Below are 25,158 nucleotides of genomic sequence, written 5' to 3'. Positions count from 1 at the left end.
GCTTTAAAATTTCAAAGGGATATGCAATGGAGGAGGTATCTTCTATACTTGCATCAGACTGGGTGCATGAGGACACACTTTCCTCAGGTAAAACACTCTCAGTGGAGCAGTTTTGAATTTCAAAGGCAGCCATACCCTCTTCTTGCAAATCTTCAGATATAGTGAGCAGCTCACAATGTTGAGAATGGCCCTCAATTGTGTCTGACCTAACATCCATATCTAGTTCTGAGGATTCTCCTTGTTCAACATTAGGTTCCTGGGTAGTTTCTGGCTTCTTAAAATAGTGAAATATTAGATTTTTCTTCTTTATTTTTTCTTGTTCTTCCTCTCGCTCTTTCCTCTCCTTGCGCTTCAGAAATCCAGACTTGTGTGGATACATTTTTGGATTGACCTGAAACAGGGAGATAGGATTCTTGTTCTGAACAAACGCAGCCAGAATCCCAAATTTGGGTCATATCTAAGTAAGATTGCCCAAAGGCGCTTATCACTCACTCCACCTCAATGTGATCATGGGCTCCATTCACTAAAGCATATTGCATGCGGTATTGGGCGACGACACATTTTCCTAAAAATTGCATGCAATAATAAAATAGCAATTGGTTTCATGAGATAAATACAGGCAGTCCGTCCCCAAGTTCCAAACTGGCTAGGGACTGTAGGTTTGTTTTTAAGTCAAATATGTTCGTAAGTCGGAAAAGCATGCGCAGAACAGCAGATACGTTGTTTTTTGAAGTTCCGTCGAATGGGCCCGCCATCAAAAAGTGGCCGCGAATGCGCAGAACAGCAGATACGTTGTTTTCCGATGTTCCGTCGAATGTGCCCGCCATTGAAAAGTGGCCGCGAATGCGCAGAACAGCAGATACGTTGTTTTCCGATGTTCCGTCGAATGTGCCCGCCATTGAAAAGTGGCCGCGAATGCGCAGAACAGCAGATACGTTGTTTTCCGATGTTCCGTCGAATGTGCCCGCCATTGAAAAGATTCCGTTGAATGTGCTCGCAGTCAAAAAGGTTCATTCGAATGTGCCCGCCGCCGAAAAGTGGCCACGCAGCCTCCCGTTCGCAAGCAGGAGTTGTTCGCAAGTCGGATGTTCGTAACTCGGGGACTTCTTGTACCGCATATTTGAATGGAATAACGCAGGCCATGTTTTACTAACAATTTTTGCAGAATGGTAAAAAAAATTGAAATTGATTTTTTACCACTGCTCTTAAAGCGGTAGATATTGTTTCAGGAATGGAGCCCAGTGTCTTAAGATACTATCAGCTCAAAAACACTCACGGTCGCTCAAAATAAAAAGCATACATATCCACTACTTAATGGGCCTGTAATCTATTTTTCCTGAAATTGTTTCTTACTGTGGTTTTTTGCCTCTTTGTAACGTCCTCTGCGAGCTCCCGAAGCTCTCCTATCCACTTTTGCTGTAAGAGGAAGACGGGACTTTAAGTTAAGAATACATACTTGAATAGAACTACAGTTTAGTGTCACTTTAACTTGTGACAACACTCTATGGGCTTGTTCACACCAGGAGCTCCTTCAAAAATAGATCCTTACTCAGATTGCTTTTCTGAGGCAATTCACAGAAATTTGAAATTTGAATCCCCTCAATGCCACACCACTAGGGTTGCCACTTTTTCTTCAAGCCAAACCCAAACACTTTAGCGGCGCACAGACAATTGTTTTATTAATATACACTATATAGATTGAAATAGACCTGGGACACCTTTGGGTAGAATAGAAATGTGGCACGCATAGTGCCCCCTCACCCTCCACCACTTTGCCTTGCTGCAACCGGGTGCACTGCAGGATGGTTGAACAGCATTCAAATTCAATTGAATGGACAGTGTTCTGCCAGTGGTTGTGCTCGTTAGACGCAAAACGAGGTATAATTCCTGCCATGGCTGCTACATATGTAGACGCTGGCCACTGCTTCTGCATCTAAAGGGGGAGGGGTTGGAGGGCATTAAAAAGCATGGTTTAACAACGTGGTTTTACCACCTCCCCCAAGCCACTACTATGAACAAGGTGTAATACTGCTGTAGTGCAATGATGCATTATTTGTAAGCAAAGTAAACCATTTTATTTTCTATAAATCAGCAAATATGTTTAAAGCAGTATTTAACCCAAAAACAAACCTTTATTATATTGCAGCTTACCAATTCTTAGATGTGCTATCTGCATTAGTTTTTTTTTTTAAGCCTCTCTTTCATTTATTTTCATATGGTGATCTAGCTGTTAAGTCTTTTGTCTTTCAAAAGAACAAGCTCTAATGCAGACGTATCAGTTTACAGAAATGACAAACCATTTACCACTGAGAGGGTGCTTACAATGATCAGCTTTTGATGAGCTTTTATTTATTCATATAAAACCATCACAGATCCCAGGAGGCTACAGAAGCTAGGAGTGGGACACACAGTGGTCTGCTATAGGCACTTCTATGGAATGCTGTGTAGCACAAACAGTGGTGGTAGGAACTCAAGCCTCATACACTAACCAGTGCAGCAGGCGCATTCATGTGCGTCCCTAACCCAGAACAGGATGGATGACGCAAATGTGATCCAGCCTGCACGTGTGTGTCACCCTGCGGCAGTAAATATACTGCAGTTAAAGCAGGGGTCAACGAAAGCTGGGCGCCAGGTCGCAATTGCGACTAGAATTAGTGACCTGGCGCCTGGGGAAAGAAGCATAGGCCTGCAGAAAGCCGCAAACCTGCGGCCTCAATTACCAGCCGGCGCAGCCCGACACGATCGCGCGTCGGGGGCGCACGGAGGCACAGGATACCCCATCCTGTGTCTCCGTGTGCCCCCTACCTCCCCTGATGTGCGATTGTGTCAGGCCGCGCCAGCCATTGAGACCGCGGCTTTGCGGCCTTCTGCAGGCCTATGCTTCCTTCTGTGATCTGGCGCCATCTTGTGGTGGCCATTGGTATGACATAAAACTAGCAATGCTAATAGAGCTTCCTTGTGTTTTCACTGCCATCTCCTTCCCTCTAATTAGAACCCCCCAAACATTATATATATTTTTTACTCTAACACCCTAGAGAATAAAATAGCAGTTGTTGCAATACTTTGTCACACAGTATATGCGCAGCGGTCTTACAAGCGACTTTTTTGGGAAAAAATACACTTATTTTTTTACTTAAAAAATAAGACAACAGTAAAAACACAAGGAAGCATTTTTTAAGCGTGACATGTGGGGTCAAAATTTACTTGGCGTAACATTATCTTTCACAATATAAATAAAATCGGGCTAACTTTACTGTTGTCTTATTTTTTAAGTAAAAAAATAAGTGTATTTTTTCCCAAAAAAGTCGCTTGTAAGACCGCTGCGCATATACTGTGTGACAAAGTATTGCAACAACTGCTATTTTATTCTCTAGGGTGTTAGAGTAAAAAATATATATAATGTTTGGGGGGTTCTAATTAGAGGGAAGGAGATGGCAGTGATTTTATTTATATTGTGAAAGATAATGTTACGCCAAGTAAATTTTGACCCCACATGTCACGCTTAAAAATTGCACCCGCTCGTGGAATGGCAACAAACGTTTACCCTTTAAAATCTCCGTAGGCAAGGTCTAAAAAAATCTACAGGTTGCATGTTTTGAGTTACAGAGGAGGTCCAGTGCTAGAATTATTGCTCTCGCTCTAACGATCGCGGCGATACCTCACATGTGTGGTTTTAACACCGCTTTCATATGCGGGCGCTGCTCACGTATGTGTTCGCTTCTGTGCGCGAGCTTGGTGGGACGGGGCGCGTTTTCTGTCTTCTAACTTTTTTAGCTGGCTCCTAGATTCCACAGTGTGGTCTGTGTAGTGTGCCTTTGAAATTAACTCTTCACAGACTATGTTATGTTCTTTTTGGACTCTGTATTAGTTTTCCTTTTAATACATTTTTCACATATCATTTGTTTACATTTCAAGGTATAAAATTTATTTCACACATGATTTTAACCACATAGCGCTGCACTCTTTCCATGTTTTGAACACATGGGATCTATCTGACCCCCTGACACACACACTGATCCACCTGACTCCTACTTTCTGCACTACTCACATTACGCTGACCCCCACCTGACACAGACGCTGACCCCCACCTGACACAGACGCTGACCCCCACCTGACACAGACGCTGACCCCCACCTGACACAGACGCTGACCCCCACCTGACACAGACGCTGACCCCCACCTGACACAGACGCTGACCCCCACCTGACACAGACGCTGACCCCCACCTGACACAGATGTTGCACCCCACCTGACACAGACGCTGACCCCCACCTGACAGAGACGCTGACCCCCACCTGACAGAGACGCTGACCCCCCTGACTCCTACAGTAAGCGTCCTACTTCCTGCACTACTCACACCCCCCTCCCCACAGCTCGGTTCAAACCCGTCCTCCTTACCTCTGTCCCGACTCCCCGCCTGCGCCATCCACCTGCAGCCCGCTCCATGGTGTAAGACTGCACCTCCATCATCCATGCTCCCATCTCTTAGAACCGAGTTGCCCTGCCCCTCTGCCGCCGAGGGACACAGAGCAGAGAGACAGGCGGAGGGGAAGACCGCAGCTCTTGCGGCTCACACTCTGATTGTCTCCCGCCACCATGGTCCGTATTTCCCGTCGCGCTGTGATTGGGCGTATAGCGGTCATGTGCGGAGGCGGGACTTCTAGACGATCCCAGACAGGCCAGCCCCACGCCGCACATGACCCCCATACGCCCAATCACAGGGCACCGGACACCAAACATGGCGGGTGAGATCAGGGACACAGAAAATGAAAATTAGGAGGAGGCACGGAATGTCGTCCCCCTAAAGGTTGCGCCTGGGGCCCTGTTTTCTGGGACTCTAGTCTAGTCCGCGGGACCCCGGGACACACTTGGAATTGCGGGACGGTTGGGAGGTATGTATTTGCAGTGAAACATTTTCCTTAAAGCGGGGGTTCACCCAAAAATAAATTTTTAACATTACATTCAGCCGAGTTGTCCTAATGACAATCGTCTGTTTTTTTTTTTTTTTTGTACATACCGTATTTCACCGCCGCTTCCGGGTATGTCTTCTGCGGGACTGGGCGTTCCTATCTGATTGACAGGCTTCCGACCGTCGCATACAGCGCATCATGAGTTGCCGAAAGAAGCCGAACATCGGTGCGGCTCTATACGGCGCCTGCGCACCGACGTTCGGCTTCTTTTGGCAACTCGTGACGCGCTGGTAAAATACGGTATGTACGAGAAAAAAAACAGCCGATTGTCATTAGGACAACTCGGCTGAATGTAATGTTAAAAATTTATTTTTTGGGTGAACCTCCACTTTAAATGCTACCACTACTCAGTACTTTCAACTACAGTGGGGTAGCCAGGCCTGAAATAATAATTAGAGTGAGCCTGCAGACAGTAGATCTTGACCCCCCCCCCCCCCCAAACAAGTACATTCATACCTGTTATCCTGGCCCCAGGACAGAGTCACTTCCTCCTTCACTGTAGATAGACTGTAGTAGTAGCGCTGGCTGCTGTGCTGTCTGCCTCCCTGGATTCCTGGATTCGCTGCCCGGAGTGTCACAAAATTTTTTTTTTCCTTTCTTCACTGCCAGTGGTGCTTTTCCTTCTCTCACTCTCTTCCCTGGCGCCGCGGAGGGAGAAGAATCACTCCGCGGCGCCAGGGAAGGACAAGCTGGCCGGGACTTGATTCTGCAGAGCAGACTGAGCAGAGCAGAGGAGCGGGCGCGGGAGAGAGAAGAGATACTCTTCCGCGCCCGAAACAGAGGAAATAGTCCCTACCTGCTGCCGCATACAAACAGAGCAAGCAGGCAGGTACTGAGCGGCGATTAAAAAAAAAACGTAGAAAGCAGGGGGGGGGGGGGGGGTACGACGGCGTTTGACTAGCGGTCAGGGCTGTGGAGGTTTTTTTTTTTTTTTAAAAAAACATTAATTGGTTATGTCGAGGCTGCCGGTACAACTGGGCCAGCTGTACTGGCCTATCAGCGGCCCTGGACACAGAGCCTGCTTGCCCTCTTTTAGTGGCCTGTGAGCGTCTGCCTCTCCTTGGTGGCCTTCCGGACATACTGTAAAATTAGACTAGCAAAACACTGCCTTAAGTTTACTAGAAAAAGTACACCAGGAATGGCCAGCAGTCAGATATAGACTTGGTTAGAGTGTATGCAGTGGATATATATATATATATATATATATATATACATAGGAGACTGTATATATATATGTTATGCACTGCAGATCACTGAATCACCTGACTGGCCTGCCTGCCTGAAAGTGTATTTTAATACGCACACCAGGAATGGCCTGCAGTCAGGTATAGGCTTGGCTAGACTAGAATGCAGTGGATATATATATATACGTAGGAGACAGTATATATTTTATGCACTGCAGATCACTGAATCACCTGCCTGCCTGAAAGTGTATTTTAGAAACAGTACACCAGGAACGGTCTGCAGTGAGATCTAGCTAAACTGGATACAGTGTATATATATATATATAAAACCGGGATGCATATATGTGACGGATCTCGCATACCCCAGGTGGGCACATCCGCCAGACCTGTGTCTCCTGTCCTCCAAATGCACCCGCAGCCTGCAGATTCGCCATAACCAGCCCTTAACCCCTCAATCACGAGACAATCCACACAGGTGTTGAGGGTTAAACATGCAGAGCATAAACTGTTTATTAAATTCCAAGACATACAGTTTTACACACAGTTAGGGACACTCCCCTTAGCTTTGTCATAGAGGGGAGGGGGTTAGGGGACAAGGAAGAACCAATGGGAACGAAACAGTCTACAGATAAACATAAAGGGAAAATGGTAAGCAGGCAGCCTCTCAACAAACACCCCTGCGGAGAGACGTCTCCAGTCCAGACCATTGTCTATGTGTTATGAACCAACACAATTAGACACAGCAACAAGGGGGGGTGGGTAAGAAGGGATGTAGCATTACATTATCTCAGTGCCAGCTCGTCCCCAGATCTCCAGTCTCTTCTGGGCCATAATCTGTGGCTAAGAGGCCCGCCCACCGTCCCTTCCAAAACACACAGTGACAGTGGCTTCTGTCACAATATATATACTAAATACACAGCAGCTAACTGAATCCACTGCCTGCTCAAAGTAAATGAAATGACACATGAGACATAACTCTCTCTCTATCTCTGTCTCCGCCGGAACACACTACAGAAGGCCGACATGCAGGCGGCCTTATATAGTGTGGGGTGTGTACTTAACCCCCTGAGCCATAATTGGCCAATCCTGGACAGTTGTCATGGAGGACCATCCCAAACATCAACATTTTACAGATGGAATCATTCACTGAAGAATTTGTACAAGCAGCACACCATTCATCACAAGAGACATTCATTTCTGTTATCTCTGAACACCTTATCAGCTTGTCCCTCCTCCAGACTCCCAAATCCCTCCTTGTAGAAGAAGGAGACCAACTGTCTCTATGTTCCCTAACAAGACCTTCCAAGGATCCGGAGAACAACAATTTCCTCTAATAACATCTTTCTGTAAAGTCATTCTAGACAGAGAACCTGTTATTATAGAAAGAACCTCACATTAGCATATAAGCACTTAGTCATGTGATTTCATCATTAGCAAATCATATGAGAATTATTTCTCTTTATCAGATGAATAGGGCCATAGAGGAAATGGAACGATTGCTCGGCTCCATAAGGATCATAGAGGTGCCAGGACTGAAAGGGTTAATGGTGATTGTAGTCATTGTAGTCCAATCCCTCCCATCATTCTATCTATATCCAATCATTGATCAATAGTCCCATATACAGAGCCAAGGATTTCCACCTACTGAGACTGTATACCCCCCATCACCTGTCCACAATCCCCGCCCCCTCTACATCATAACCAATAAGAACAAGACTAGCACTGGCTGTATTCATAGTGACAATCATCACAGCCAATCACAGGGAGGCGGTGTAGCAATCACAGATCCATGGATTGGTCATGTAAAGGAACCTGTGAGGACAGAAATGTAGGAATTATCATTGTGGATATTAAAGTGTGTGTCTAGACAAATCCTATTGTTCTAGATTGGGATGGAGTGGGGGAGGATTATAACCCCTGTCATGTCTTTACTGCTACCCAGGGCTCCATTAGAGAGATTTCTCCTCACTTCCTGCCCTGGGGACAACGTTGTATCAGACAGGAAATGAAGGAAAATCTACAACAGGGACACAGACAGAAATAAAAATCTGACAGGGGTTCTCACCCTTCCCCTACTCTAATAAAGAAAATGATTTTTATATCTGTCTGTGTTGTTGTTGCAGAGTTCCCCTCTGGTAGAACGTTGTCACCAGGACAGGAAGTGAGGGGAAATCTCTCTAATGGAGCCCCAGATAGCAGAAAAACAGGACAGGGGTGTTGATCTTGCCCCACTCCATATAAAGCCAGGAAAAAAATATTTTACCTATAGATACATTTTATTGGCGTGCCTCCAGGGCCGCCCCCCCCCCCGGTTTCTACACTATGTAGTGTGTCACTGACCCAGAACAAGCATGCAGCCAGTGAAGGCTGAACAATCTGACCTCCTGCATGCTTGTTCCTGGTCAGTGACACACTAGGTAGTGACGTGAGGTTTAGGATGAAGATGACAGCCCCGGAACCTGCAGCTTTATAAATAAATCAGTCATGTTTCCTGTCCTCAGCTTCCTCCTATTGGATGAGTATTGCACCAATCACCAATCAGATAATCCACCTCCACATATCTTTATACAACCTCTCACTATATATACCCCAGCATGGAGGGGCTCAGTGAAGGTGGTGGTGAAGGTGTGGAGATGTCGGATCGGGTCACACAGATCATAAAAGGAGATCCGCCCGGCCTTATAATCCAGATCTATCCTGACTCTCTTACTGGAGACACTGCCGGGTAATGGGATCTTCTTGCTGTCATGCATCACTGAGTACTGATTACCCAACAATCTCTCCAAACCCCAGGACTTCTTATTATATCCAATTCCTGACTGACCTCCTCTCCTGTCTATACTGGGGTAACACATCCCGACTGTCCACCAATCTGACCCCCCGACATCCACATCCCAGTAATGTCTCCATAAGGAGAACCTCTGACTGCTCATCACCTGATTACACTGAAATCTCTCTGGTGTTTCTCGGCGATTCTGATGTGATGATTCCTTGGATGCAGTTTTCCTGTCATCTGATATATGTAGAAGATTACCAGCTGTCCTCACATCCAGTAATATGTCTGTAACCCCCGACACCCACGATGTTTGCTGTACAGCCCCAATATTTGGTCCTCCAGCCTGGCAGTGTGAGTGTTGTATGGTGGGGGAGGGTTGGGGGTGTGAGTGTTGTATGGTGGGGGAGGGTTGGGGGTGTGGCCTGGATGGTTGGATGGCGGGGGAGTGTTGTATGGTGGGGGAGGGTTGGGTGTGTGGCCTGGATGATTGTATGGTGGGGGAGGGTTGGGGGTGTGGCCTGGGTGGTTCAGCATTGGTGTGACCTTTGCCCTCTGTAGAGTGTGGATAGACATGTGTGCCTGTACATTTCTCTACATTTCCCCCAGACATGATATCAGATAAACCTGTGTGTAATGTGTGTGAGATCCCCGCCACATCCAGATCCCCTCCATCATGGAGGAGGTTATCACGTCTCTCTCTGTCCTCATCATCTCCATCCTCAGTATCACACAAGTCACCTGTGTCTGATTCCTGTAGGACAGTCAGTGGATCCGTCATGTTACACAGCTCCTCAATGTAAAGTATTCTGCTGTATAGTGTGTCCTTCTTTATTTCCAGCTGATTGATCCATTGCTGCAGACTCTGGACTCTTTTCTCCATCTCCTCTCTCTCTGTCATCAGTTTCTGCTGAACATTCCTCAGTTTCTTCTTCTTCATCTCAGAGGCCTCATCCAGAGTCTCCACCTGGTGTCCCCGATGTTCTCCATCCAGCCTGCAGGACATACAGATACAGGAGGAGTCCTCATTGCAGTAATACTCCAGGATCTTCTTATGGACGGAGCATTTCCTGTTTTCCAGGGAAGTGGTGGCGACGTCACATAAGACGTGTTCTGGTGACTTGCTGTGGACTCTTAGGTGATTGTCACACAGAGAAGCTTCACAATGCAGACAGGATATGACAGCAGGTACAGGAGTGTGAATACAGTAAGTACAGAAGACCCCGGACTCCTGATCTCGATGGATGGGCAGGAAATTCTCCACTATGTTACGTAGTTTCAGATTCCTCTGAAGGACGGGACGTTTCTGGAAGCTTTGTTTACATTCAGGACAGGAATAACCTCCAGACCCCTCCTGTGTATCCAACGCACGACCAATACAGTCCCGGCAGTAGTTATGTCCACATTTCAGTGTCACAGGATCCGTATAAAAGTCCAGACAGATGGAACATTCCAGCTCCTTCCTCAGATCAGCAGACGCCATCGCTGAGAGCAGAAGAGAGAAATGAAACTGAAAGTAACCAGTTCTGTACATTCCTACACATGGGAGGGGCTGAAACACAGAGTCATAGAAATCCTTATACAGAGGAACACAGATAATACATGGGAGGGGCTGAGACTGAGACACGTAGTCATAGGAATCCTTATACAGAGGAACACAGATAATACATGGGAGGGGCTGAGACTGAGACACAGAGTCATAGGAATCCTTATACAGAGGAACACAGATAATACATGGGAGGATTCCTGACAATAATCTCCTATCTGGGGAAAATAAAGGACGCTGTGTCAGGAATTCTCCTTCATATCATTAGCACATACAGATAGAGCCGGCTTACACACAAGGTGACCCAGGGGGGGGGGGTGCCTAGGGACTGGAAGCTTTCCAGGGGCCGTCTAGATCTTCCTCATTCCCCCTTCACTATCACTCTCAGATAACACGAGTGGAAATCATTTCACACCTCAATCAGGGATTGCAGAAGATGACGTCAGCTCAATTAATAGATCTGCAGTCTTGGCTCAGAGATCCTGACTAGAACGGAATGGCCCGTGATACTCAGAGTCTTTTGAAGGATGCGATGTACTCCTGTGCCAGCTTCACCAATGACGATAGGGGCATAGGGTGACTTAGAAATTATATCATAATTACATGAGATGGGACTGATAATTCATGTATTGCAGGATATCTTGAAATATTGCAAGTTGTTAAAGTCTGACTCCAACCGGTCAATGGAATGTTTTCATTCAATGTGGGGACACATGCTTATGAGGTGTTAATTAAGTCTGCTCCTAGATATTTCATTGTGTGATGCTCATGACACTGTTTTGTGTGAAAATACTATTGATGATAAGATGTGGAATGTACATACAAAAAAGAAATAAGCGTGCAACTCCAAACATTTAAATGTGCAATCACAAGGGAGTGAAATAATGTTATATCAAAACCATAAAGTGATAAAAAATGATGTGTTGATAGACCCTGTACCAGGTGAACAAAAAAGATATAAAGAAACCCAAAATGAATAAAAAAAAGAAGGGGTCCAACGATTGGGTAAGAGTCAGTATTTATATTTCTTCAGCTGAATATAAAGATTCAAGTTTCTTCAAGATTTGGGGTTAAAGTCTGCAGCGATTAATGAACTATTGTTTGGAAGTATCTGGTGGTCAGGATTTTCTTTGATATATTTTTTTGAGGAGTTTGATCACTCAATTACCCCTTCTTTTTTTTATTCATTTTGGGTTTATTTATATCTTTTTTGTTCACCTGGTACAGGGTGTATCAACACATCATTTTTTTTTTATCACTTTATGGTTTTGATATAACATTATTTCACTCCCTTGTGATTGCACATTTAAATGTTTGGAGTTGCGCGCTTATTTCTTTTTTGTATGTATGTCTTTGAAGTTTAAGTATTTGAGCTTTTAATAGGCAGCAGCACTCCCCTATTTAAATTCATTTTTCAAAATTTTTTTTATTCCTTCCTCTATTTAGAGGTCATATATCAATTTTTCCTCACTTGTAAGTGGGTTTAGCGCAGAGTTTCCCCCCCTTTTTTTAAGATGTGGAATGTGACTGAGCACCCTCTAAAGGTCAAACGTCTCTTTACGGGTGTATTGGATTAGCATGTCAATTACGTCTACAAAGGAATGTGCATTATGCAGGTGAATAGCTTATTGTCAGAGTCGGGACGTCTGGGGAATGACTAATAATTAGCTCATCTGAATGTCATTGTCTAAGAGAGTGTGTATTGAAGTGGAGTTGATTCATTGTTCACTTGGTGTCTAAAACTGTATATAAGACTGAGAGTTACCATTAAAAGTATTCATTCGTTTGAAACCAGAACCCAGAGCTTGTGTCTCGGTTATTCTGGGGAATGGAATGGATCGTGTCTGCATGGATTATCGGACTGTCGGAATAAGCTGTCATGGGTTGGTGGAAGATCGTAAACGGTGTTGACCGTTACACTGACCAATAGATGTTTTCTTCCTCAGTTGTCTATCCCATTCCCACCAACCAGGTCCAATTATCTTTAGTCATAGAGATAACGAGCGGAATGTTACAGGACATGCTGATGAGGAGATGGAGCTGTGATTGTGGTCGGGTGATTGAGTGGTGTGACAATCAGGCCCTGTCAGTGGTGGATGGAATGTATCTGCGATTCATGAGGTAATTGGGGGGTAGTGGAAGGGTTGTAGCAGGTTGGGGGGGTTAATCACTGACCACACCTTGTTCCTCACCTGGGACATCCAGTAATTGTTCTTCTCCTGTGTTATCGGGTTTGTGCTGAGAAAGGATACAAGCATGCTGGGAGGTAATATTTCTGCAGGGTCTATTTCTTTACTGTACATCACCGGACACAGAGCACCATAGTAATAACTATGTGGGTTATACAAAAGACAGGAAGTCCCCCTCTATATAACCCCTCCCATAGTGGGAGTACCTCAGTTTTTTTGCCAGTGTCTAAGGTGTTGGTGTTACGTACCTGGTTACCAGAGTCTGATGCAGGGTAGCGTCTCTTACGGCTCTGGTTCGCGAGCCACTGAATATGAGAACAGCGGACTAGGAGCACAGAGGGGTAGGAGTGCCGAGGTGGTGATGAGTAGACACAGATGGACGAATACCTCTGGTGAGAAAATGCTGAGACGCTGAAGCGGAGGATGGGTCAGCGACCCGCACGGAAGTTGCGACTACAGCGGCACAAGCTGGTAAAATAGTTTGGGTGTACTGGAACAGCAGGGTCAGACAAGCCGGGTCATAACAGGTAAGCATGCAGGTAGATGGCTGAAGAGTGGTCGGTTAAACAGGCAGGTGAATCTGGCAACAGAGAAGTCAAGCAGGCGGATGGTCAAACAGAGCCGGGTCAGGATTGGAGAGGTTCGAATGGTCAGACAAGCCGAGTTCAGAGTTCAATCAGGGTTTCAGGCAGATGTACAAACAAACAGATCTCAGATATGGATCCAGTCACAACTGCAGATCAGGCAGCAATGTGCTGCAAACAGCAATGAACTTTTAAAGGGGTTTTTGGCGCCACAGCCGACTAACGTGCACGCGCGCGCTCCCGTGCGTGCCCCGTTGACGCGTGCGTGCCCCGTTGACGCGCGGGACGCGCAGCGCGCCAACTGCCTGGAGGGAGCCTGCATGGAGTAGGACTGCATGGAGGACGTCTGCAGGGATGAAGACGGCAAGGAGGTGAGTCCCTGACATTGCCCCCCCCCAACAGGCAGCCTCTGGATGCCCAGTCGGGCTTCTTTGTCAGGGTGATCAGGAAGAAAAGTGATCCAAAATAAAAAAAAGGGACAGAAAAGTGCAAAAAGAAAAATATTAGGTAAAAAAAATAATAATAAACGTCCCTGTCCCTAGAAGCTCGCACTCAGAAGCGAATATGCATGTAAGTCCCGCCCACATATGTAAACACCATTCAAACCACACATGTGAGGTATTGACGCGTGCGTTAGAGCGAGAGCAATAATTCTAGCCCTAGACCTTCTCTGTAACTCTGAACTGGTCACCTGTAAAAAAAATCAAGCATCGCCTATGGATATTTTTATGTCCCGAAGTTTGGCGCCATTCCATGATTGTGTGACAAGTTAGGTATCTATTTACTCGGTGTAACATCATCTTTCACATTATCCATAAAAATTGGGCTAACTTTACTGTTTTGTTATTTTTTAATTCATGAACCGTTTTTTTTTTTGTGCCAAAAAAAAAAGGCGTTAGAAAAATTATTGCGCAAATACCGTTGGAAATCAAATAAAAAATGACCGCCACTTTATTCCCTAGGGTGTCTGCTAAAAAATTATATATAATGTTTGGGGGTCCTGATTAATTTCCCAGGAACAAAATATAATTTTTACATGAAGGAGAGAAGTGCCAGAATAGGCGCGGTATGGAAGTGGTTAAAGTGAAATAATAAAAGTGAAATATTCCTTTAAATTTCATACAGGGGGGGAGGGGGGGTACACGCATGTTTCCCGTGCTTAGAACTGTCCCTGTACAAGATGTCATTTCTGAAGTGAAACAAAAAAAAGGAAGTTTAAAGTACTCATGGCTATAAAGAATACAGTCATTGCTCATTAAAACTAAAAAAAATGTATGGGGGTCACCCCAAATTAAATTACCAGGCCCTTCAGGTCTGGAATGGATATTAAGGGGAACCCCGCCGTAAAAAACAAAAAAAAATGGCGTGGGGTCCCCCCAAATATCCATACCAGGCCCTTCAGGTCTGGTGTGGATTTTAAGGGGAACTCCGCCCCAAATAAAAAAAAAATGGCGTGGAGTCCCCCTAAAAATCCACACCAGACCCTTATCCGAGCACGTTAGCCTGGCCGGCCGCAGAAAAGAGGGGGGGGACAGAGTGCGGCCCCCCCCTCTACTGAACCGCACCAGGCCACATGCCCTCAACATGGGGAGGATGTCCCCATGTTGATGGGGACAAGGGCCTCATCCCCACAACCCTTGCCCGGTGGTAGTGGGGGTCTGCGGGCGGGGGGCTTATCAGAATCTGGAAGACCCCTTTAACAAAGGGGACCCCCAGATCCCGCCCCCCCATGGGAAATGGTAATGGGGTACATTGTACCCCTACCATTTCACCAAAAAAAAGTGACAAAAGTGTGAAAAATGACAGTAGCCGTTTTTTGAAATTCCTTTAATAAAATCTTCTTTCCGCGGTTCCTTCTTCTTCTTTCATTCGGGTTTCTTCCTCTGCTTCTTTCTTGGGTCTTCTCGTCCATATCTTGCCCGACGTCTTCTCCCATGTTCTTCTCTGTCCGTCGACCTTCTCGTCCCGCATCTTCTTGACCGCCGTGTTCCCGCTCCTGGGACCCGCTCCCCTCTGACGCCACAGGTAAACTCATATGAAAGTCCGCGTGTGGCATATGTGCGTCAGAGGGGGGCGGGGTTACAGAGCGTCACACGGCGGGGAACTTCAATTGGAAGCTCGTCCGAATAGTGCGGCGGCTTCTTCTTCTCCGGACGGCGCGCTTGAAATTGAATTCCCCTGCCGCGTGACGCTCTGTGACCCCGCCCCCCTCTGACGCACATGACTTTCTAAGGAGTTTACTTGTGGCGTCAGAGGGGGGCGGGTCCCAGGAGCGAAACACGGCGGCTAATTCATTTTCAAGCACTGCGTCCGGGGAAGAAAAAGAGGTGGACGAGAAGGCTGGCGGACCGAGAAGAAGACAGGAGAAGACACCGGGCAAGATGTGGACGAGAAGGCTGAAGGACGGAGAAGACAGGAGAAGACACCGGGCAAGATGTGGACGAGAAGGCTGAAGGACGGACGGAGAAGATAGAAGAACACGTCGGGCAAGATGCAGACGAGAAGACCCAAGAAAGAAGCAGCGGAAGAAACCCGAAGAAAAGAAGATTTTATTAAAAGATTTGTCAAACACCGGCTACTGTCATTTTTAACACTTTGACATTTTTTTTGGGGTGAAATGGTAGAGGTACAATGTACCCCATTCACACAGGGGGGGGCCAGGATCTGGGGGTCCCCTTTGTTAAAGGGGTCTTCCAGATTCTGATAAGCCCCCCGCCCGCAGACCCCCACAACCACCGGGCAAGGGTTGTGGGGATGAGGCCCTTGTCCCCATCAACATGGGGACATCCTCCCCATGTTGAGGGCATGTGGCCTGGTGCGTTTCAGGAGAGGGGGGGGGCCGCACTCTGTCACCCCCTCTTTTCTGCGGCCGGCCAGGTTAACGTGCTCGGATAAGGGTCTGGTGTGGATTTTTAGGGGGACTCCACGCCATTTTTTTTTTAAATTTGGGGTGGAGTTCCCCTTAAAATCCACACCAGACCTGAAGGGCCTGGTATGGATATTTGCCGGGAACCGCACATCTTTTTTATTTTTTTTTACGGCGGGGTTCCCCTTAATATCCATTCCAGACCTGAAGGGCCTGGTAATTTTATTTGGGGGACCCCTACACATTTTGTTTGTTTTATGAATGAATCCTCTCTGTAACTGCCAGAGCCGACAATTCATTATAGCCGCGTGTGAATTTTAAATGGCTTTTTTCCTTCAGAATGTCATTTTGTGCAGGGACAGTTCTATGTACGGGAAAAATGCGCTATTTCACATGCTGACATTACACCCCCCCTAGGTACGAAATTTAAAGGAATATTTCACTTTTATTGTTTCACTTTAAGAATTATTAATTTCACTGCTCCCGAAAAAACGGCCGTTTTAAAAAATAAAAAAATCATTGATACATGTCCCCTGGGACAGGACTGAGGTCCCCAAACACTTTTTAGGAGAAAACTTGCAGATTAGCCTTTAATATGAACACTTTTGATTTCTCCCATAGACTTCTATAGGGAGTTCGGCGCGGCTTTACATATTACTTTCAATGCGCCGGCTGCTACGCTGGTTCATGCGCCTAATTAAGGCTTCACCCGGCGCACTAATTAAGGCATGAACCAGCGCAGCGCACAGAGCATAGTAAATCAGCCCCAGAGTGTCACATAATTGTGAAGTGGAAGGAAAATTATACAAATAAATATGTGAAAAGTGTGGGGGAAGGGACATTTGTATAGCGCCCCCCGGAGTCAATACTTTGTAGAACCCCCTTTCTCTACAAGTCTTTTTGGGGGTGTCTCTACCAGCTTTGCACATCTAGAGAGGGACATTTCTCCTCCATTCTTCTTCTCTGTAAAATATCTCAAGCTCTGTCAGATTGGATGGAGAGCGTCTGTGATCAGCAATTTTCAAGTCTTGCCAGAGATTCTCAATGGGATTTAGGTCTGGACTGTGACTGGGCCATTCTAACACATGAATAGGCTTTGATCTAAACCATTCCATTGTAGCTCTGGCTGTACTTTAGGGTCGTTGTCCTGCTGGAAGGTAACCCCCCCCCCCCCCCCCCGGTCTCAAGTCTTTTGCAGACTCTAACATGTAAAGTAGCAAATTTTTAGAACAGTCTCTGCATAAAATTACATTTCTAAAGGTAAAAAAGTCATTTAAAACTACTTGCGGCTATAATGAATTGTCGGATGCTGGCAATACAGATCAAAGTCATTGAAAAAAACGCATGGGCCCCCCCCCCACCCCTAGTCCATTACCAGGCCCTTTGGGTCTGGTACGAATATTAAGCGGAACACGGAACCAAAATTTAAAAAAAAATGGCGTGGGGTTCCCCCCAAAAATCCATACCAGACCCCTTATCTGAGCACGCAACCTGGCAGGCTGCAGGAAAAGGGGGGAACGAGAGAGTGCCCCCCTACTGAACCGTACCAGGCCACATGCCCTCAACATGGGGAGGATGCTTTGGGGGTCTAGTGAAACCATCCAGAGGGTCACACACACCCGCTGCCGAGCTAAACTCTGCACTATCATATATATATATATATATATATATATATATATATATAGCGCCCGCCCCAATTCTCGGGGACGCTATTTTCATATTTAGGGGAAGTCTGGGCCAGTACTTGGGCCCAGACCTGTTTGATTAACACACATTCGCCTCTGTTCTGGCTGTGGTACTGCTTGGTAGTTTCCCTTGTTATGTGTAGGTGGTGTTGCCATCTTGGCCTTATGTTGGAATGCAGGTGTACCATGATGTGTTGGGTGTCCCTTCTTGGCAGCAGTACAGTGGGAGTGGTGACCTTGCTGTGCATGCTGGGAGGGGTACCTAAGGGACAGACTTCATTGATCGCGGTTCATTCTTCCTCGTGACCCTCCTGGCGAGAGGGGTGGTGTGTGTGCCCGACTTCGGGCCACATTGGCCCGGAGTGATGCTATTGTGCAGTAGGCCCAGCTACGCTGTCTGGGGCCTACAATCTTAAAGGGGGATCCCAAGCTGTCCATCCACAAGGGAGGAGGCTATCTTGGTGAAGGAAACCGGGGGAGGACCTGCCCTGGAGGAGACCAGCAAAGTGCTAGTGTCTCGGGTGAGGCCTGGTGACCCAATCAAAGAGGGATCCACTACAATGAAAGCCCTGCAGTCTGCAGGTTCCGGCTTAAAGGCTCTCTTGCTGCATGGCTGGAGGTTCAGGACTTTGAAATCCTGTGGCAGAGGATTCCTGGATACATCCAAGTTCATTCCAAGGTCTGTGGCAGAGACTGTCTGGACATTAGTTTGTGCTTCATCCCGGCTGCTAGGCCAAGTGAGAGGGGACTATCCGGGTGAGAGGGGACTATCCAGGTGAGGGGGCGCTATCCGGGTGAGAGGGGACTATCCGGGTGAGAGGGGACTATCTGGGTGAGAGGAGACTATCTGGGTGAGAGGGGGACAATCTGGGTGAGAGGGGGACTATCTGGGTGTTAGGGGACTATCTGGGTGAGAGGGGACTATCCGGGTGAGAGGGGACTATCCGGGTGAGAGGGGACTATCCGACTGAGAGTGGACTATCTGGGTAAGAGGGGACTATCCGGGTGAGAGGGGACTATCCAGGTGAGAGGGGACTATCCGGGTGAGAGGGGACTATCCAGGTGAGAGGGGACTATCCAGGTGAGAGGGGACTATCCGGGTGAGAGGGGACTATCCAGGTGAGAGGGGACTATCCAGATGAGAGGGGACTATCCGGGTGAGAGGGGACTATCCAGGTGAGAGGGGACTATCTGGGTGAGAGGGGTCTATCCGGGTGAGAGGCCAACTCATGTTAGTCTCTTGGGCCATCTTTAACATCCTGTCCTCTAAGATGGCTGCCGGGAGGAAGTGCACTGGGCTGTACTTGAGCTTGGGTAGTGGGAAGAAACTGGGCATTAGGTGGAGGGCTGGGTTTTCCCTGTCCTTCTTTCTTCCAAATTCCATAGGGGGGGGGGTGTACAAAACAATCGCCATCTTTCTTCGCCTCTTTGTGCAATATTCTTGCTGCACAAAACCAACATTCTGACACTTGCAGTAAACTTTTATCACTTAGAATTCCTTTATCTTCAGTCTGGCAGTCTTCCAATTCACAAACTTTCATTACAACAACCAACGCTTGAGTAACTTCTGTCCTCTTTACAATGTACTTGTTTCACATCCGACAGACCTTGTTCATATTTCTAACCTTCTGTCCACTTGCATTCCACTTCCAAATTCTTTAACCATTTCCTTGCTGATTCCTTACATCTCATCACATGCTACACTAGTGATCTCAAATCTAGTCAAGGATGAACATTTATTATACACAGGAATCTATCCACGATACATTCTAACCCATCCTCCCCCCTCCTTCTAAAATAAGAAAGCAAGGGTGGGGGGGGGGGGTCTCCTATCGAAAGTTTCTTTCCTATTCCCTCTTTCACTGGGAAATGTACGTTTAATCTCAGAACACAATGAGAACAAAACATGACACCTGCTGTCTGTCAAGTCGCAAAAGCATCAACAGCTGAGATACACCCTCATGAGTTAACCATTAACCATGAGACACTCGTCTAAAAAGACATTTGTTACAAAGTTCCCCGTCATGTAAGGGCCAAGCCTTCTGGACAACCTACCCATCTTCCCAGAGGCAAATCATCTTTTACCTCCTGGGTCAGAGTAATCATCAATTGCAAAAACTTTCAGCTTGCTGAATTTTCAAATTTAAAGGACAGCAGACACCGAACAATACAAATATTAAACAAATACAGTCAGTAGAAATCCGATAGTAGGTTCGTTAAAACAGCCCCAGGCGAGATGTAAAAATTACCTGCCTCTTTGTTGACTTTCAGGAAGCCGACACAAGTCAATTGCCAATCCAGACAGAGCAAATGTTTGTACAGTGGTAAATATATAATATATATATAAATACTCACGATAACCAGGGGTGCGCAGTCCCTGAATTCGTCTGTCCCGATCGGCAGCTCAGCCTTTAGATTGCGGACTTCCTTCAGTCAAAAACCTGGAGCCCCACGTTGAGCAACATTTGTGATAGTTACGTTAACCGCAAAGGGGTTAATATGAATGTAGTGATATAGAAATCCAACACAGAACCATAAGATCCAATGTAGTGAAGTCAGAGAGTGCATTTGGTTGACTTCTAATAACAAAGTCCACAGACGATACAAAGATCCAACAGAGTATTTCAGAATCCCATCTTTTCCTAGACATGTTCTATATTCATCATAGATTGACAAGACTAGCTGAATGCCAGCTTGAGTGTTTCAAATATTGGTCTCACACTGGAGGGGGGGGGGTCAACCAAATGTTCCCATTGAATGAATACCCCCCCTCAAGTCTAATTACCATCAATAAATACTTCCTTATGTTTGTAAGGAAATACCAGGCCATCTCACACACCTAGGTCGTCTTAGATAAGATTAACACATCAAAGGGTCCTCTGTACCTTTTGATACGTGTCGTTTGACCACTAACCCTTTTGGTCAGCAAACACCTTTTGATGTGTAACCTTGAATGCCTGTATGTCACACATATATACTGTGCCTTACATATACCACAATATTTTACAATACCTACATATTTATATTAATATTACAACAATGGATTCTACTGCTGTTCCAAATTCCAAGTTTAAATACCCATGCATGGCTGGGAATAACTCACTGACACGACCGTCTTAGTTGAACTACACCGTTATCTCTGTTTTATTGCAGACAATACAAACTTCTACATACAGCATGATAAGTCACTATTATGTTAATGTGAACTAGAAAGCGCATCTAATTGGCCGAGATACAAGAAGAGTACAAGATGTTGTGTCGATCTTAGCCGGCCCTCTGATGTGTCGTCACATCTGCATTCCTAAAGCTGCGTGGAAGAGCCATGTTTGGTCTTCTCCAGTGTTTTCGGTGGGAGGGGTGTTATTTAGGAACTGATTTGAGTGAGGAAGAATTATAGCAGTGGTATATATGAAAAAGCAATATAGACTTTATAGTATAATAAAGATGCATAGAGAATAGACATTTTCTAATTTATCATTATGCTCATTGCATTCATTCACAATATAGTCATACATTATTTACAGAACATAACCAATCCCCATACACACGACCGAAAAACTGCAATGAGAGCTTTTCGTTGGGAACACAAACACAGCTGGTATAGGTTTAAAATCTGTTCTAGCCCCACCCACCGCCTAGCAAGCCATGCCCCTCCCAATCAGCCCTCCCGTCTACCAACAAAGCTGGTATCGTTTTGAAGGCCGTCCCAGCCCCACCCACTGCCCTGCAAACCACGACCCTCCCGCTCAGCCTTCTTGGCCACAAACACAGCTGGTATATGTTTAAAGTCCGTTCCAGCCCCACCCACCGCCTAGCAAGCCATGCCCCTCCCAATTAGCCCTCCTGTCTACCTGTCTACCCTCCGGTCAACTAACCAAAACCTCCTCCACGTCCCCAAGACCCGCTACAAATCTAAAGGAGAACAAAGATTTGCAGTCCAAGGACCAGGACTATGGAACGCTCTACCCACGGACATCCGCATGGAAGAAAACCATTGGGCCTTCAGGAAAAAACTTAAGACCCACCTCTTCTGAAGAATCTGGACGACACTGGATGCAAAAAGCGCCCTGAGGCGATTTAGTTCACATTTGTAGTGCTATAAAAGTTACTCACTCAACAAAGCTGGTATCGTTTTGAAGGCCGTCCCAGCCCCACCCACTGCCCTATAAACCATGCCCCTCCCGCTCAGCCACCCTCTTGGCCACAAACACAGCTAGTATGAGATTTTGTCGCAAGGACTCCTGGGATTCATGACGTCCTCGCAAATCTTCTAGTGACTAAATCGCCTAGGCGAGGGGCTGTCAGAAGTGCTGCTAAAAAGGCATTTACACACACAAAAAAAGAACTTCCATTGGGAAAAGCATGCTCAAGGGGGATACCATAGACAGTAAGTAAAAAAAATGGCTGGAACTCCACTTTAAGTGGTTAAATACTTTAATACCCACCATTCTATTCAATTGTAACCACTTGCTTCACATAAAGTCCCACCTCCTTGCTCCTTTTTCCTCATATTGACAGGGATGGAGGCACACAACCTTACCAGGCCATGGCTTCATTTAAAGTCCCAAATCCCCCCTTACCCCATTTGTTCCTGGTCAGAGACAGACTAAGTGTTGAAGTGAGGTTTAGGAGGAAAATGACGGCCCCGGAACCTTCAGATTTATAAATAAATCAATATACAAGTAAAGGCGCAGGGAACTAGAACAGTAGGTATCCCATAATATTAAAAGATGTGCTGTGTAGGCATATTCATTTATGCACATTAAAGATAACATGATAATTATAGTCATGGTTATTTACAAAGTCCATGGACCATATAGGTAATGATAAGGGGGATTTCGCACTCAGGGCTACCATCAAGGGGGGACAGAAACCATGTTCCAAAGCACAAGGGGAGAGGCGCCTCTGGGTGTCGATTTTAAGACAAGTTTAATGCAAGAAATTCACAGGAAACTCACATTTGTGAAGGCATAGTAAGCAATTGGTCTCAGCATAGGGGTATCATCAGTTTGGTCAGTCTGTTCTTGCTGTGTGGGCGCTCAAAGCTCGCTATAGACACCGCTTGATGGTCATCGGACGGCCGCAGTGGAGGTTTCCTCAAGACGAGGCTTGGGACGCAGATGGTTTGAAGGCGAGGAAGCATGACGTCACTGTGACATCATCCTTCTTCACCTGTAAACCATCTGCGTCTCAAGCCTTGTGTCTTTATAGATAAATCAGTCATGTTTCCTGTCCTCTGCTTCCTCCTATTGGATGAGTATTGCACCAATCACCAATCAGATAATCCACCTTGTGGCGGACCTAAATATATTTGAGGACAGAGGCTTCGTCACAGATAAGTATTGCACCAATCAGATAATCCACCTTGTAATGTCTCTGGGCAGATCTCTCACGTCTGATTCCCCCCACATATCTTTATACAACCTTCCCCTACAAATACCCCAGCATGGAGGGGCTCAGTGAAGGTGGTGGTGAAGGTGTGGAGATGTCGGATCGGGTCACACAGATCATAAAAGGAGATCCGCCCGGCCTCATAATCCAGATCTATCCTGACTCTCTTACTGGAGACACCGCCGGGTAATGGGATCTTCTTCTTGTCATGCATCACTGAGCGCTGATTCCCCCGCCCCCACCACTCCAAACCCCAGGACTTCTTATTACATCCAATCACTGATTGGCCTCCTCTCCTGTCTATACTGGGGTAACACATCCCAACTATACAGTACCCTGCCCCCCCGACATCCACTTCCCAGTAATGTTTCCCTGAGGTGAGCCTCTGACTGCTTATCACCTGATAATCCTCAAATCTCTCTGGTGTTTCTGGCCGATTCTGATGCGATGATGACCAGGATGCAGTTTTCCTGTCATCTGATATATGGAGATTATTACCAGCTGTCCTCACATCCAGTAATATGTCTGTAACCCTCGACACCCCCGATGTTTGCTGTACAGCCCCAATATTTGGTCCTCCAGCCTGGAGGTGTGAGTGTTGTATGGTGGGGGAGGGTTGGGGACATCCCCTTGATGGTTGTATGGTGGGGGAGGGTTGGGGACGTCTCCTGGATGGTTCAGCATTGGTGTGACCTTTGCCCTCTGTAGTAGAGTGTGAATAGACATGTGTGCCTGTACATTTCTCTACATTTACCCCAGACATGATATCAGATAAACCTGTGTGTAATGTGTGTGAGATCCCCGCCACATCCAGATCCCCTCCATCATGGAGGAGATTATCACGTCTCTCTCTGTCCTCCTCATCATCCTCAGTATCACACAAGTCACCTGTGTCTGATTCCTGTAGGACAGTCAGTGGATCCGTCATGTTACACAGCTCCTCAATGTAAAGTATTCTGCTGTATAGTGTGTCCTTCTTTATTTCCAGCTGATTGATCCATTGCTGCAGACTCTGGACTCTTTTCTCCATCTCCTCTCTCTCTGTCATCAGTTTCTGCAGAACATTCCTCAGTTTCTTCTTCTTCATCTCAGAGGCCTCATCCAGAGTCTCCACCTGGTGTCCCCGATGTTCTCCATCCAGCCTGCAGGACATACAGATACAGGAGGAGTCCTCAGTGCAGTAATACTCCAGGATCTTCTTATGGACGGAGCATTTCCTGTTCTCCAGGGAAGTGGTGGGGGGGTTACATAAAACGTGTTCAGGTAACTTGCTGTGGACTCTCAGGTGATTGTCACACAGAGAAGCTTCACACATCAGACAGGATATGACAGCAGGTACAGGAGTGTGAATACAGTAAGTACAGAAGACCCCGGACTCCTCCTGATCTGGATGGGTGGGCAGGAAATTCTCCACTATGTTACGTAGTTTCAGATTCCTCTGAAGGACGGGACGTTTCTGGAAGCTTTGTTTACATTCAGGACAGGAATAACCTCCAGACCCCTCCTGTGTATCCAACGCACGACCAATACAGTCCCGGCAGTAGTTGTGTCCACATTTCAGTGTCACAGGATCCGTATAAAAGTCCAGACAGATGGAACATTCCAGCTCCTTCCTCAGATCAGCAGACGCCATCGCTGAGAGCGGAAGAGAGAATGACGAGTGCAATGGTGAAAGTCTCTGACACTCATTAACCAGGGTGACCAATTTGGTACATTCCAACACAGGGTGAGGCTGAGATTTATTCTTATATGGAAGGACACAGATAATACACGGGAGGATTCCTGACAATAATCTCCTATCTGGGGAAAATAAAGGACATGTAATAAGGTGAGGAAACGTTGTGTCGGGAATTCTCCTTCATATCATTAGCACATTTCACAGACAAAGGAACACAAAGTTGATGGATTTGGCTGCAATAACACAAGTCATACGGATAGATCCGGATTACCCACAAGGTGACCCAGGGGGG

The 25,158-nt window shown here is 46.4% G+C and overlaps 1 protein-coding gene across 1 annotated transcript; it reads right to left on the bottom strand.

Moving 5' to 3' along the window:
• Positions 1-9,654: 9,654 nt before the first annotated feature.
• Positions 9,655-24,861, bottom strand: LOC120924746 (E3 ubiquitin-protein ligase TRIM8-like; the record flags this gene model as incomplete). The annotated part of the gene is made up of 2 exons (XM_040335769.1): positions 24,558-24,861; positions 9,655-10,149 (listed from the first exon to the last, which is right to left on the bottom strand). Coding segments are annotated over exons 1-2 (759 nt in total), but the record flags the coding sequence as incomplete, so codon positions are not given.
• Positions 24,862-25,158: the final 297 nt, after the last annotated feature.

This window comes from Rana temporaria, chromosome 1, assembly GCF_905171775.1.
Source record: "Rana temporaria chromosome 1, aRanTem1.1, whole genome shotgun sequence".
NCBI lineage: Eukaryota > Metazoa > Chordata > Amphibia > Anura > Ranidae > Rana > Rana temporaria.
Note: the sequence above shows the minus strand (reverse complement) of the source record. Positions and strands in the feature narration are given on the sequence as shown.